This window comes from Saimiri boliviensis, chromosome 2 (assembly GCF_048565385.1).
Source record: "Saimiri boliviensis isolate mSaiBol1 chromosome 2, mSaiBol1.pri, whole genome shotgun sequence".
NCBI lineage: Eukaryota > Metazoa > Chordata > Mammalia > Primates > Cebidae > Saimiri > Saimiri boliviensis.
This window is the reverse complement of record NC_133450.1, coordinates 85,137,752-85,151,495: the sequence shown is the minus strand read 5'-3', so window position 1 is coordinate 85,151,495 and position 13,744 is coordinate 85,137,752. Positions and strand designations below refer to the sequence as shown.

Genomic DNA, 13,744 nt, shown 5'->3' with positions numbered 1-13,744 from the left:
ACTGGGGCTTTGCCTCAGAGATATCTTACCTGCTCTTTTCTCTCAATCTTTTTTTCACTCTGCTCAGGAACTGGATTCTCAGGAGGTACAGTCAGCCGTAGTCTGCAAACATTTGCCTAGAAGAAAGGGAAAAGAGAGGCCAGTTAGGAGCCAGCATTTGGGGCAGAAGGAGCCAGGTGACCTTGGACTTCTCACAGCCTGTTTCCCCTACCTTCAGTGGGGGTCATTGCCCCGATCACACAGGGGACTGTGAAGATATGGCCAGCCTTATCTTCACAGTCCCCGGCCAGCTTGGTACAGCACAGGCACCCACCACCCTGGTGCTCAAAGAAGGAAACTACCAAACGACTTGATCAATTTCAAACATTTCTTTACCGGTGGCTCAGGTTCCATAACAATATGTATAGAAGGACCTCATTTCACAAGTACAGGCAAAAATATAGCTAGTGGGACAGAAGCCAAAATATACACAGTGGATATCTCTATTTAAATGGGAGGATGCTTTCCACTTGCCTATGTATTTAATTTTTCCAAATACACATGTACATGCTTAACCACAACTTTTTTTTTCAAAAAAGTCTATATACTCATGTTCATAGCTGCATTATTCATAATAGCCAAAAGGAAGCAAAATGTCCACTGTCAGATGAATGGATAAACAAAATATGATTGATACATACAATGGAATACTACCCAATATTAAAAAGGAAGGAAATTCTGACACTCTACAACATGGATAAACCTTGAGGACACTACGTTAAGTGAAATAAGCCAGTGACAAAAAAGACAAATACTGTGCGATTCTACTTAGATGAGGTACCAGGAGTAATAAAAATCACAGAGACAGAAAGTGGAACTGTGGTTGCCAGGGGGTAAACATACGGGGAAAGTTCGTATTTAATGGGCATGGGATCCCCATTTTGGAATACGAAAAAGTCCTAGAGATGGATGGTGGTGCCAGCTGCACAACGGTGTGGACGCATTTAATGCCACTGAACTATACACTTAAAAAGGGTTAAAACAGTAAATTTTATGAGTACGTTGCTACAATTTAAATGCAAAACAAAAAAGCTGTCCCTGTTTGCTGAATACAGACTAAAAGCAAGACAGCTAGAAAGGCACAGGATAAAAAAATCATGCTTATGAGCTAATAAGACAGCTGACTCCTTAATTAGCTATACCACCATGAATATTTTGTCACTAGCCATTGAGATTCTCATGTCAGTTTATTAAAGGCTGCCAACAGACTTCACTGCAATACTGGAATACATGTTCTTAAATGATTTTTTAAAGTCTAAATTGTACTTTCTTTTTTTTTTTGAGATGGAGTCTTGCCCAGGCTGGAGTACAATGGCATGATTTCACCTCACTGCAACCTTTGCCTCCCAGGTTCAAGCAATTCTCCCACCTCAGCCTCCCGAGGAGCTGGGATTACAGGCATGCACCACCAACCCCGACTAATTTTTTGTACCGTTAGTCGCGATGGGGTTTCACCATGTTGGCCAGGCTGGTCTCGAACTCCTGACCTCATGATCCATCTGCCTCAGCCTCCCAAAGTGCTGGGATTACAGGCATAAGCCACTGCACTCAGCCTGCACCATTTCTTTTAAAAATAAAAAAGCATTACACCATTCAGTGAGAGAAGCCGCAACTTGTATTATGCCGATTTATCACATTCTGTTAACAAAAGGTGACTATGCGCAAAGTCATTTTCCTACCCAACAGAGTGAAAAATAGACTACTGTAATCTGCAGTATGAGGGGACAGTAACAGTAATAATAGCAATAGCTAACCACGTATTTAGCACTCGCTGTATGCCAGGCACCTTCTAAGTATTTTACAGGTATTTATTCATTTAATCCTCCCACAAACTTATGGTAATAGATTCCCTAACCCGCCCCATTTTGCAGGTGAGGAAGCTAAGCCTCTGAAGGGTTATATGGCTGGGAAATGGCACAGCTCAGATTTGAATCCAGGCAGTCTCCAGGGCGTGCATTCTTAGCTCTTATACTCATGGCCCTCACCACATGCCTGAAGTGCCACATGGGCTCAATTCACAGGAGTGCTGTTTGTTCCCTAGTATGGGTTGAATTGCATCCCCCTAAAAATCATCTGTTAAAGTCCTAACCCCTGGCATCTCAGAATGTGACCTTATTTGGAGCCAGGGTCTTTACAGAGGTAATCAAGTATAAATGAGATCATAGAGTGGCTCTAATCCAAAATGACTATTGTACTTCTAAGAGTGGGAAAATTGGGGACAGACACATATACAGGGTGAAAGTCATATGAACATTAAGATGACCCATCAACAGCCAAGGAGAAATGCCTGGAACAGATAGTTCCTTCAGAGACCTCAGAAGAAACCAACCTTGCCAACACCTTAATTTTGGGCCACTAACCTCCAGAACAGTGAGACAAGGAATTTCTACGAAGTCACTGGCATTGCGGTAGTTTTCACGGCAGCCCTAGAAAAATATCCTTTCCACCCCACCCCAGTCAGGTTGGCGGGGTCACAGATGTGCACTGGTTCACAGGGTGGCTCTGAGGAACACTACCCTGCAGCCTGGAAGCCCAGGGTTATCTAGACAGGATTGTCAAAAACCTCTTCAGTTCAACCTGCCCACCTATGAAGGAACCCAACACCCAAAAATGCACCTGACAGGTGGGCACCAGCCTGTTCATTTTCCATGAACAGGTTAGGGAGCCCAGGTTTGGGAATGATATTAGCCACTTCCACATATATCACTGCCTCCTTCCAAGGCATTCCATTTTGCCATCAGGCACCTCTAACTTCCTGATCTGAGCTTACACCAGAATGTCTACCTAATGGACCCAGAGTTGTGCTCGGACTGCAAAAGAATTCCCCTTTCTCTGGACAGTCCTCCTGTCCCTCGAACCTCCTTTCTTCCGGACCAAACAACTTCAGTTCTTGAAGTCACGTGACTTTGTTTCAAGACCTCTCTCCATCATCATTCTCCTCTGGGCAAGCATCATCCCCCAAGGACCCCAGAATCAGATGTGGCCTGACCTCCAGGGCTATCATTGCCTCTTCTGCAGCCAACTTTGCAAGCAACCTTCAAGGCTCACCGTCAGTCATGTTGGCCAAAAAGAAATCAAGCCATACTACCAGGTAGCTCTCTTTCCTGATAGGCAACAACACTGATGGAAATCTTGAGTCCCTTCAGGGAAAGGCAACCCTCTGGCTCCACGCCCCTCAGACTGGTTGAAACAAGTCTGACATTTGCACAAGCATCAAAGTGTAACTCAGACCACATAGACAATCCAAACCTGTGGTGCTCAACAATCTCCTGTTAGCCTGGGTCTAGTCCATGCATAATTCTACAAGGAAAAGGAAGTGCTTTTCTCCTGTATCACATCTCATACACACAAACACACGAGAGTGCACACACGGACATATATGCCTAGGCACACACACAGGCTACAACATCTAGCTGTGTGTCTGTGGGAAAGTTAGTCTCACTGAACCTCAAGGATAAAATGGTATAAAAGGAAAGTGTCACATAGTAAGCCTCTATGAATACTAGACATCTTATTTCTATCATTTATTTTGAGACTGGGTGTTGCTCTGTCGCCCAGGCTGGAGTATAGTGGTGCAATCATAGCACTGCAGTATCAATCTCCTGGGATCAAGTGATTCTCCAAGCTCAGCCCCACCAAGTAGCTGGAACCACAGGCATGTATCACCATGCCTGGCTAAGTTTTTTTATTTTTTGTAGACACAGTCTTACTATGAGGGTACCACGATGACAAAGAAACAGCTGTGCCACCCAGGAGTGCGTAATCTAGAAAAACTCCCAAACAAAGCAACCAAGAACACTTGGAATAACCAATACAAGGTGTAGAGAGCCAGGATAGCTTTGTGGTTAAAGCACGGTGGAAATGCACTTCCTGGCTTCCAGTACTGCTTCTGACACCTACTAGCTTTGAGACCTTTGGAGAGCCACTTAGTCTTCAGTGCTTCCATTACCTTAGTTGTAAAACAGAACTAAAAATACTGTACCCTTTTAGGAATGTCGTGAGAATTAAATTAGCTAATGTGTGTAAAGAGCTTAGGACAGTTTCTGGCACACATTAAGCACTTCATAAGCATTCTTTATTATCATGGGAATATAGGAAGAAGAACACTAGTCTTAATGGGAGGTGGGAATATATGGGAAGGTCCCTCAGGCTGACATTTGAGCTGGGTATAGAAGGACAGAAAGGACTTTTCAGGTCAGTGAGGTTTGGAGAACCCACCATCATAACAACAACAGAAAGCTATCAGGAACGTGTTCTAGTCTGTGCCAAATGCACATATGTCAGCATGTTCCGAGAGTAAGTGAACCTGTAACCTAAGCTTAGGTAGGAAAGGAAAATGGACAAATAGGTAGGGGCCAAACTATCAATCTACAAATGCACGATGGAGAAGCACTAGCTGTAGTCAGAAGACAGTGAAGAGTCACTCAAATCTTTGGAGGAAGAAACTAACATTCAAATCTGAGTTCATTTCAATAATCCAGCCGGTTATTTTTCAGTGCCTCCTGTGTTCCATGCACCAGAAAATGGATGAAAGGGAAAACACAGGGGGAGTGATCAAGCGAGCTTTGTACCATCACCACTTTTATAGCTTCTATGGTGCTTAGCACAGTATTAACACATTATGGGCACTCACTCAGTACCGGGTTTTGTAGTTCTTTTGGGCTGAACTAAAACAAAGTAAGAATATACCTGAAACTCCCTGGAGTGCCTTGCACTTTCTTGAAACCAGCACCCCAGGGAGGGATAGCAAGGGAGGGGAAGGTAGCATTCAGGTTTCCTCCACAAGAAAAAGCACAACAAACCCTTTTTGGCAACTCAGGGCCCCTGGGGAGCTACATGGGTCCCCTCAGGCCTTGTTTCTGACCCCTTTTGTGGAGACAGAGGGCCTGGGTCTCATTTATGGGGTACTCTAAATGAGATCCAGTATCGTCATGCTCTCAACTTCAGGTACCTGGGCTCACCCAGGGGAAAAATATCCATCTCGAATAAAAAGGGGATGGAGAAGATGACTCAAGGAGGTGACAGGAGTTTGCTAAAGAGTTTACAAAGATGGATTTCCCTAAAGAAATTAGCCAAGTGCATTTACATTTCTCTCAGGCCTGTTCCACTTTGTGACTGTGGGTCCCCGCCCAGGTTCCCTTAGTGACAAAAAATGGGATGCTTATGGGTGTGGCTTGGAGGCGGGGGCAGACCCCCACACTGTCTGCTAAACCCAGGTATCTAATCCCAGGAGCCTGAAGCAGGCTGGGTGCGGAATGGAACATGCCCCATCTAGATTAGACCTCTTGGCTCTGCCCTGGCCCTGAACTTGCAGCCCAATTATCTACATCAGGGTGGGGCAAACTTTTTCTGTAGAGAGCCACCCAGTAAATATTTAGGTTTTGCAGGCCCCTGTAAAAACCATTCTTAGCTCAGAGGCATACAAAACATTCCTGCTTTCTGTGGCCATGTTCTCTAGCAGGCACATAATGTGCCTTAAATGCCAAGATCCAGAGAGAAAACGCAGGTGGATGAAAGCACACCAAGATACCGGTGTGACTTGGAGTGTGCGGACTCCCCCAGCCTGCCCCACCACCATCCTGCCCCTCATCCCACCAGGCCCAAGGGAGCTTTCTACACCCCTGTACTTACTGCACTCCTGTCCCAGAAATGTCTGCTTTTTTTCCAAGAAAGCTATAGAAGGGAATCGTGCTTAAAGAAACGTTCTTCAGGAGAATTGCCTGAACCCAGGAGGCGGAGGTTGCGGTGAGCCGAGATTGCGCCATTGCACTCCAGCCTGGGTAACGAGTGAAACACCGTCTCAAAAAAAAAAAAAAAAAAATACTCATGCTATTCTGTACTTTCAGAGGTGCCCATTTAATTGGTTTGGGATGAGGCCTGGGCATGGCTATTTTAAGCCTCCCAGTGATTCTGTGTGTAACCAGCTGAGAACCACTGACTGAACCAGAGATGAGGCTCCAACTGTGCAGCAGGATGAAGCAACACAAATATTTGGAGGACTTCCCAGAACTGTCAAACTCCTCACCTGGGCTAGCATTCCCAGTATTTGTCAGCTGTTTCCTGCCCAGGTGGGTCAGAGGTGATGGGATGGCTTTAACCCAAGGCTTCGCTTCCTGTTTTCCCACTTGCCAATTCTACGTTAAGTGAGATTTCTCTTTTTAAATGCCTATTCCACCAGGCCTGGGAAGGGGTGGTTCCTAAGCCCTCTCTTCCAGAAGGTCATCATAGGTGACACAAGTAATGGTGGCATGCACAGGCCTCTATGGGAACGTGAGAAGGAGGGTCTAAGGTTCAGGGCGGGCTTCCTGGAGAAGACAACCCTCATCAGGCGAGAAAGCTGAAGAAAAGCAAAAAGGCAAGGAGCAGCAACGAAAACCCGGGGGAATGGCAAACCATTTGGAATATCTGAGAAGAGTACATGTAGGGAGGGGAAACAGGACAGGCACGGGCCAGACCAGAGGGCCTGGATGCTACACTAAGGAGTGTGAACCTTTTCCTGGCAGTACCGAGGCGGCTCTTAAAGCAGAGAAGTCAAGAGACTAGATTTAGCATTTTGGAAAGATCTCTCTGGCCTTTAAAAACAAAAAAGTCAGGAGTGTGACTGACATTTAGGAACTATCACTCACCAAAGAGGGAAAGAGGTAAACACCACTGTATCACTCTTCTGTGTGCTGGAGAAGTACCGGAACTCCGTAAGAGCAGAAGGCATGGTAACTGTAAGAAGTATCTTAGATTGAGACATTTAACATGGTCTCTAGTTAGTCCTGGGCCCACAGCTCCTTGAACGCAATTAGACAAAAACATCTGTGGCTAACTGACTTGAAAGGGCTTCCCCAGTGACCAGGGCTTGCTGGCACCAGCCTCCAGGACTCTTGTTCAGATGTGGATCCACAGCACAGACAAACTACAACAGGGACATCATCTGCAGCGCTCCTACAGTGCCCCCAGAGACAGATGCGTCAAAAATCACTCCATACCCTTTGTAGAAAAGCCATGTGATCCCCATAAATGTCTAGGGGAAATCAAGTTTCCTTACGAGTCTCCAGAATTCAGGTCTGTTCATCCTTTATCAAACAAGGCAAGGCGAAAGAACAAAAGCATAGAGCTGGCCACATTTTTTCTGAGCCTACAACCCTCATTTTTAAGCAGCAGAGGTTTCGGCCCTGCCCTTAGCCCAAAGGATGCCATGGTTCCAAACCCTCACAATTTAGCCCATCAGGGGCTCGCTCAGGAGGACTCTGTGAGCAGCAAGCCTGTTTTCTGGGTGCAGCAGGATTCACTTCCCCTTCCCCAGTGGATGCTGCAGCCAGCCTCCTTCCACCAGATGCCAAGGGTGCCGCAACATCTGTTTCCCTTCCTCAGAACCCGTGGGATGATAGAGAGCTTATGTGCACAGATGTTCCTGTCTCCTGGGAAAGGGAAGTGCAGTAAACACCTGTCTGATCATTCACAGGCCCACTAAGGAGAATTCTTTACTTTCAGCCAGTCAGCGAGCAGTGGGACATACAAGAGGGGTGTATTAGCCAGGGAGCAATGACTGGCAGGCCCATTCCAGAGTTTAACAGAGGAAGTCTTTGCCAAATAGAAGGAAACAGCAGCAACGGCAGGCTAAGAGATAGTTCCTGTGACCTTGCTGGGTTTTGTTTTGTTTTATTCTGTGCCAATGAGGGGTCACGATACCAGCAACACAGCCAACAGTCTCTTATTATCAAGAAAGCAAGGTGCTGGAGAAGATCCTTGACAGGTCTATCATCTCACAGCCCAGGAGCTGAACAGCTCAGCCAAAAATACTCGGCACAAAGTATTGTGCCTCAAGGTCAGTTGTATGACCAGGTTGTGTGCTTTAGGGGGAAGACACAAAGCAACATAAAGTCTTCCCTGCAAAGCACACAACCTAGCCACACAACCAACCTTTCATTTCAAAGGCCCATTTAGCAGAACTAACTAGCAGTTATAAAGTTCCTTTCAAAAGCACGAAGCAAGATCAATATTTTTAAAATTCTCTCCCCACATTCCGCAAGGTCATCTTCTGGCTGTAGTTATTCTCCAGCCAATTTGCCTTCCTGCTGTTGCCATAGATAAAACTATTTTTAGTGCACAACAGGTTTGAAGGGAGTTTTTTTAATTTCACAACTTCTGCTGGTTGACATCCATAAATGCCTTTCAGAGCTTTGTTTATCAGCTGACAGAAATTTTTCTCTCCATTTTTTTTTTCTTGAGAGGTGACTTCAAATAAGAAAAAAATACAAATTACATGTGGCAGCCACTGAACAAAGGCTAACCGGTGACAATCCAGCCACATCACCCTTGGCAACTAACTCACAGGAGTCCCTGCTCAGTGTCAGCTGTCACCACCACTACATGTTGGCTTGAATATCTGGACCTACATAGCCTGGTTTCCCCTGCAGTCCCAAATTTGATGAGCTCTTTGGATGAAACAGAAATACAGTTTTAATGGCTAACATGTTATTGTTCAAGACCGTCACTTGTCCACCATGAGAGGAATAACAGAACAATATAGTATTTATCAAACAACTTTCAACTGCAGGAACACTTCCCAGGATTATTTCTTTGGTCTACAATTTTATTTTCAGGACATCCTGTTCCTGTTTTCCTAAAAAATGGGTATTTTGTCCCAAAGTAGGTCCAATTTGCCATCATCATAAAGTAGTCATGTGTCACTTAACCATGCAGATGCATTCTGAGAAATGCATCATTTGATGATTTTGTCGTTGCGGAAACATCATAGAGTGCACTTACACAAACCTAGCTGACGTAGCCTACTGCATGCCTAGGCAATATGATAGAGCCTACCGTTCCAACCACCATCATACATGCTGACTGTTGTTGACCGAAATGTGGTAATGCAGTACATGACTATATATGCCAAGTATTCCATTTAGATGGTTATCGCCCCTTTCAGTATCCCAATAATGTCAATTCCCCTGCAAATTCTACTCATACTGCAAGATTAAACTCAAACATCCCTTATAGGCCGGGTAGGGTGGCTCATGCCTATAATCCCAGCACCTTGGGAGGCTGAGGCAGGTGGATCATTTGAGGTCAGGAGTTCGAGACCAGCCTGGCCAACATGATGAAACCCCGTCTCCACTAAAAATAGAAAAATTAGCTGGGCATGGTGGTGCATGCTTGTAGTGACAGCTTCTCAGGAGGCTGAGGCAGGAGGATTGCTTGAACTTGGGAGGTGGAGGCTGCAGTGAGCCAAGATCACACCACTGCACTCCAGCCTGGGTGACAGACTCTATCTCAAAAAAACCACCTGTAGCGAGAGGCCTTACCCTGATGCCTCAGGAAGAACCTTTATTTTAGCTTCTACAGAACTTTGCAAACTCTTCACCCCACTATAACCATCACTGCTTTGTTTGATGTTAGTTTGGGAAAATGTCTGCCTCTACAGGTAGAGTGTACCCCAATGCCAGCCCTGTACCACACAGGAAAAGGTCTATGAATGTTCAATAAATCAATTAATCAACATCTCACAACTTCCCACCATGCTCACAATCCTCAGCACACACATAGATAGTAACTGTGACATATGCAAATCCTGAGCAGAGCTAGAAACCATGAAGATAGGTTTCGGGTTCAGATAGCTTCTTTCCAGAAACAAGTGCCAGTGTGCCCAGGGCAGCCCTGCATGGCCTGATCCCGAGCCCTGAATCCTCCAGTCCAAAACACGTCTTCCATCTTATTCAAAAGGCAAAGTATTTTCAACAGTGTGTCACAATGTGTCCGATGCCAAAGCATCTATAACTAAAGAAATAATCCAAAGGAAATGCTTGACCAGAAATCTTCAGAAATGTTATCTAGTATACTAGTCACATTTGTACCAACCCACCGTATGAGGTTAGGTACCCCAACTAATCCCCACCTCTGGAAGGGAAGTTAAGAGAATTTTGTGCAATCTGGTCACATATATGATCCTGTCAGGGATCAGCGTTAGCTTTTCAGTGACTTCATTCTTTCTCAATTGCAAGTGTGTTCAAATTGAGAAAGATTTCCATAGAAAAATACAAATATCCAACTTAGAGTAAAGCCAGGACTGTGGTTGGAAACCCCCTTGGGCCCAATGTGGATTTTATTCTGTGATGCTAATGATTGGATAACTGGAGTTCTGTCAACTTTGGGAGTCAGCCAACTGATGGATTCTGGAGGGATGGGGGATGTGCACACACAACCACAAGTGTCTGGTGAGTACACACACACACACACACACACACACACACCAGAATCCATCAGTTGGCTCATGCCCAAGAGTAACACATCTTTCTTCTAGAGCTAAAGAAAGACAGCGTATAAGGTGACCACCATCACTCGCTCAAGGCATGGAAAAGCAAACGAGCAGGTCCAAGGCCTGCATAAAGACAGGAGGACCAATGGGGGTTGTGCTTTGGGCTTAACCACCTGTTTAAATCTTGAGGAAACATGATTACAAAAGTCTTAATCAGAGTAAAGAGGTACCAAACGATAAGTACTGAATACCACGATGAATGGAAGAACTAAAAAGCCGCAAACCAAGACCCTGGCAGTTGCCCTGAGGCTCTGACCCTGTTAGAAAGACGGAACATTTCTCTTATAGAGCATCTGGAGAGGTGGGAAGAAATGCCACAAAGATCAAAGAGAAACAGCACTTCCAAAGGGAAACCTTCCCTGGAGATGATGTCCGGGCTTTCATTGCTGTCACTGTTGTCACTGTGCTAATATTTAAATCAGAAAGAAGAAAGTGATTTGTATAAACCAAAGTCCCACACAGTTGGGCTCCTCGACGGCTGGCTGCTGTTTTGGTTTGCACAGCGGTGCCCACCTTAGCTAATCCCACTCCAGAATGAGTGTCACCCTCTAACTAGTGGACACAGTGACCCGGTCTTTCTTTTAATCAGTGGGAAAGGAAAGTTTGAGTTTTAAATACATTCATTACTTTTGGGTCCCAAGGCAGGGACACGGCAGAAATGCCTTCCTTGCTTTTTAAACTGGTACCACCAATAAACTTGGCTTGACAGAAGAGGCAGGAAGGAGAGGAAATCTCTGGGAATTCCCTAAAGTCCCCTAAGCCCTCTCCTGTCAGCTGGTCGGCCCCCTGAAACCTTGAGAAGGAGGGTCACTGCCGGGGCCAGCACAGGACCGGGGAGTTGAGCCCAGGGCAGGCTCCTGAGCGTTCCCATCCCTAGTCCCCTCTAGAGGGGGCAGCCGGGATAGGGGAACAGGATGGCGCGGCTCCCGGCTCCAGCTACTCACCCTCCTGCTGGGCGCCCCAGGCGTCCTGGCTGCGCCGCCCGAGAGCAGGGTGACGGTGGACGTGGAGCGCAGCATCCCGCAGCGGCAGTCGGTAGCGGGCTGGACGCCGGAGCTTCTCCCGGGAGAAATAAGCACGCGGGGCCCGCCCTGAGCGGGGGCGACGCGGGACAGGCGCAGGCTGCTTGCAGCTCCTGCAGCACCGCGGAGGCCCGGGGGGCGGGGCCCGGGGGCGGGGTGGGGAGGGGCGGGGCCGGGAGGGGCGGGGCCGGGAGGGGCGGGGCCGGGGAGGGGCCCAGCCGGCTCACCCGACCTGTCAGGCTGCATTTTCTCCCGAGGGCACCGACCTGGTTAAAGTTGAACACCATCCACTCCCAGGGCGCTACGCCCTACCAGGGTCAGTCCCGGAGCAAGAAGGAGCCCTGGATACCCTGGACGCCCACGCTCTCTCTGTCTCTAGCAGAGTTGAGGTCCACTGCCCGTTCAGTCTCATGACCGACCCCCACCCCGGGTTGCCCCCTGCAGCCTCTGCACGCCCTCGGATCACTGGGACTTTCACCCCGTGTCATTCATTCCGGATCACTTGGACCCTCGCCTCGTATCATTCATTCAGCATTTCCTAAGTGTCTATTATGCGTTCCCACCGGCAGCCAACCCAGTAGACTGGCTCTTAGCCTCAAGGAGTTTGCAGTCTGGTGGGGATGACAGATGTCGGGATATGGTAGAAGATGAGATACTACGGGAGCACACAGCCAGTCTCAGAGGCGGTGATGACTAAGCTAAGACCTGAAATGCAAGTAGGAGTGAGCCACACTGCCCATATTTATTCAATGATTACTGTGGGCCTACCTGGAGAGCACTTTACGTGTGTTATTTCGTTTAATCCTCACGAGTGCCCTTTGAGGGAGGCGCTATTGTTATCCTGTATCCCTATTTTGCATTTGAAGATGTTGACTCACCAAAAGATTGAGCAACACAGCAGGGGCCCCACTGGCCGCTCAGTGCAAAGGTAGGATATGGATCCCCCAGTCCAAACCTAGTGCCTTGCTTGTCCCCTCTGGTGTCCCTTAGCAGAGGGAGGAGGGAGTCCCAGGCCAAAAGAACTAGCATGCACAAAGATGGAAGGAAAGCAAGGGAAGGTATAAAATATATTTCAAGTACTGGAAGTATCCGTGCACAGGGAAAACAGTGGAGAAGCAGCAGAATGGAGCTGAGGACATCATGAGGAACCTGTGTGCTTAGCTGGAAATTTGGCCTTTATCCTGAGGACAAAGTGCTTTTCAGCAAGGAAAGACACAATCTCTGTCTACTGGTCCTTTAAAGCCCAGGTCAAGTGCTACCTCCCCACTGAGTTGTCCAGAAACTCTTGCCTCAAACTCTCATGCTCAGGAAGTTAGCAACTTGGTGGGCCCATGTCTTCTGTTAGAGTTATCTATGTGTGTGTCTGTCCCCCTTTCCTCTGGAGGGCAGAGGCCAGGCCTTGACCCTCTCTGAATGCCCAATGGCACCAACAGGGAAGATGCTGGGGGGAAAAATGTTGCTAAACAGAATTACACATGATCCTGTGGAACTCACTCCATTTGCAGATGAGGAAACTGAGGCCAGTGTATACAAGTGACTTGCCCAAAGTTGCACAGCCTGTTCTCCTCCGTTCCCATCCTCATCCTCACAGCGCCTGTGTCTGTGTCCTAGGTGTTTCATATGCATTTTCTCAACCAATTCTCACAATGTCCCACAAAATGGATACAGTTATCACCTCTGTTTTGCAAATAAGGAAACTGAAGCAGAGACATTAGATTAACTGGTAAACAGCTAGGACTACACATGCCGTCTTCTAACCCAAGTCCTTCTGCCTTTTTGCTACACTCCTCTCTGCATCCCCCCATCCACCTACTCCTTCCAAAAAGAGAATTGTTCATGAAAGGTTCCGTCCCATTCCACATCCACAAAGCCTGCTAATCTTGGGAGAGTTTTATAAGACTGAAAGCTGGGTCTGCTTTTCAATAAAAAGTTGTCAAAATGTGGCTGTTGAAAGCCACCATGGGTGACAGACAGCTGCATGGTTACCCCAGTAGAAAGCGCCTAATGTTGATTGTTGCTTTATGTTGCCCTGAGTGGAAGGGTAATGGGGCTGTTGTTCAGACAGAGTCAAAGAAACTGTCATCATCAATATTTATTTATATCATGGAAACCACCCAAATGGCCACACAGATGGAGTCAACATTTGAGAGGAAGGATGGTCCACGGATCCATTTTTCCTCCATCCACCAAGTCTCTTTCATATTGTTAACTTAATCCTTTTCACACTGTGTTACAGTTCTTTACAAAATCAACAGATGGCTCACCAGCTTGTGAGCTCTGTGTAAGAACTGGCTCTCATTTACATCTCTGCCTGTCCAGTATCTAGAGCAGGAAATTGACATGTGGTAGTACACAGTAAATGTGGAATGAATGA

The 13,744-nt window shown here is 46.8% G+C and overlaps 1 protein-coding gene across 2 annotated transcripts in view; it reads right to left on the bottom strand.

Moving 5' to 3' along the window:
• Positions 1 to 11,520, bottom strand: part of MYZAP (myocardial zonula adherens protein) — a 94,553-nt gene extending 83,033 nt beyond the window's left edge. For both annotated transcript variants that reach the window (XM_039468876.1, XM_074393831.1), the window contains exons 1-2: positions 11,293 to 11,520; positions 30 to 116 (exon numbers count right to left, since the gene is read on the bottom strand). In XM_039468876.1, coding sequence (XP_039324810.1) covers positions 30 to 116; positions 11,293 to 11,367 — 162 coding nt within the window. In that variant the 5' untranslated portion in view covers positions 11,368 to 11,520. The remainder of the gene's footprint in view (positions 1 to 29; positions 117 to 11,292) is intronic.
• Positions 11,521 to 13,744: the final 2,224 nt, after the last annotated feature.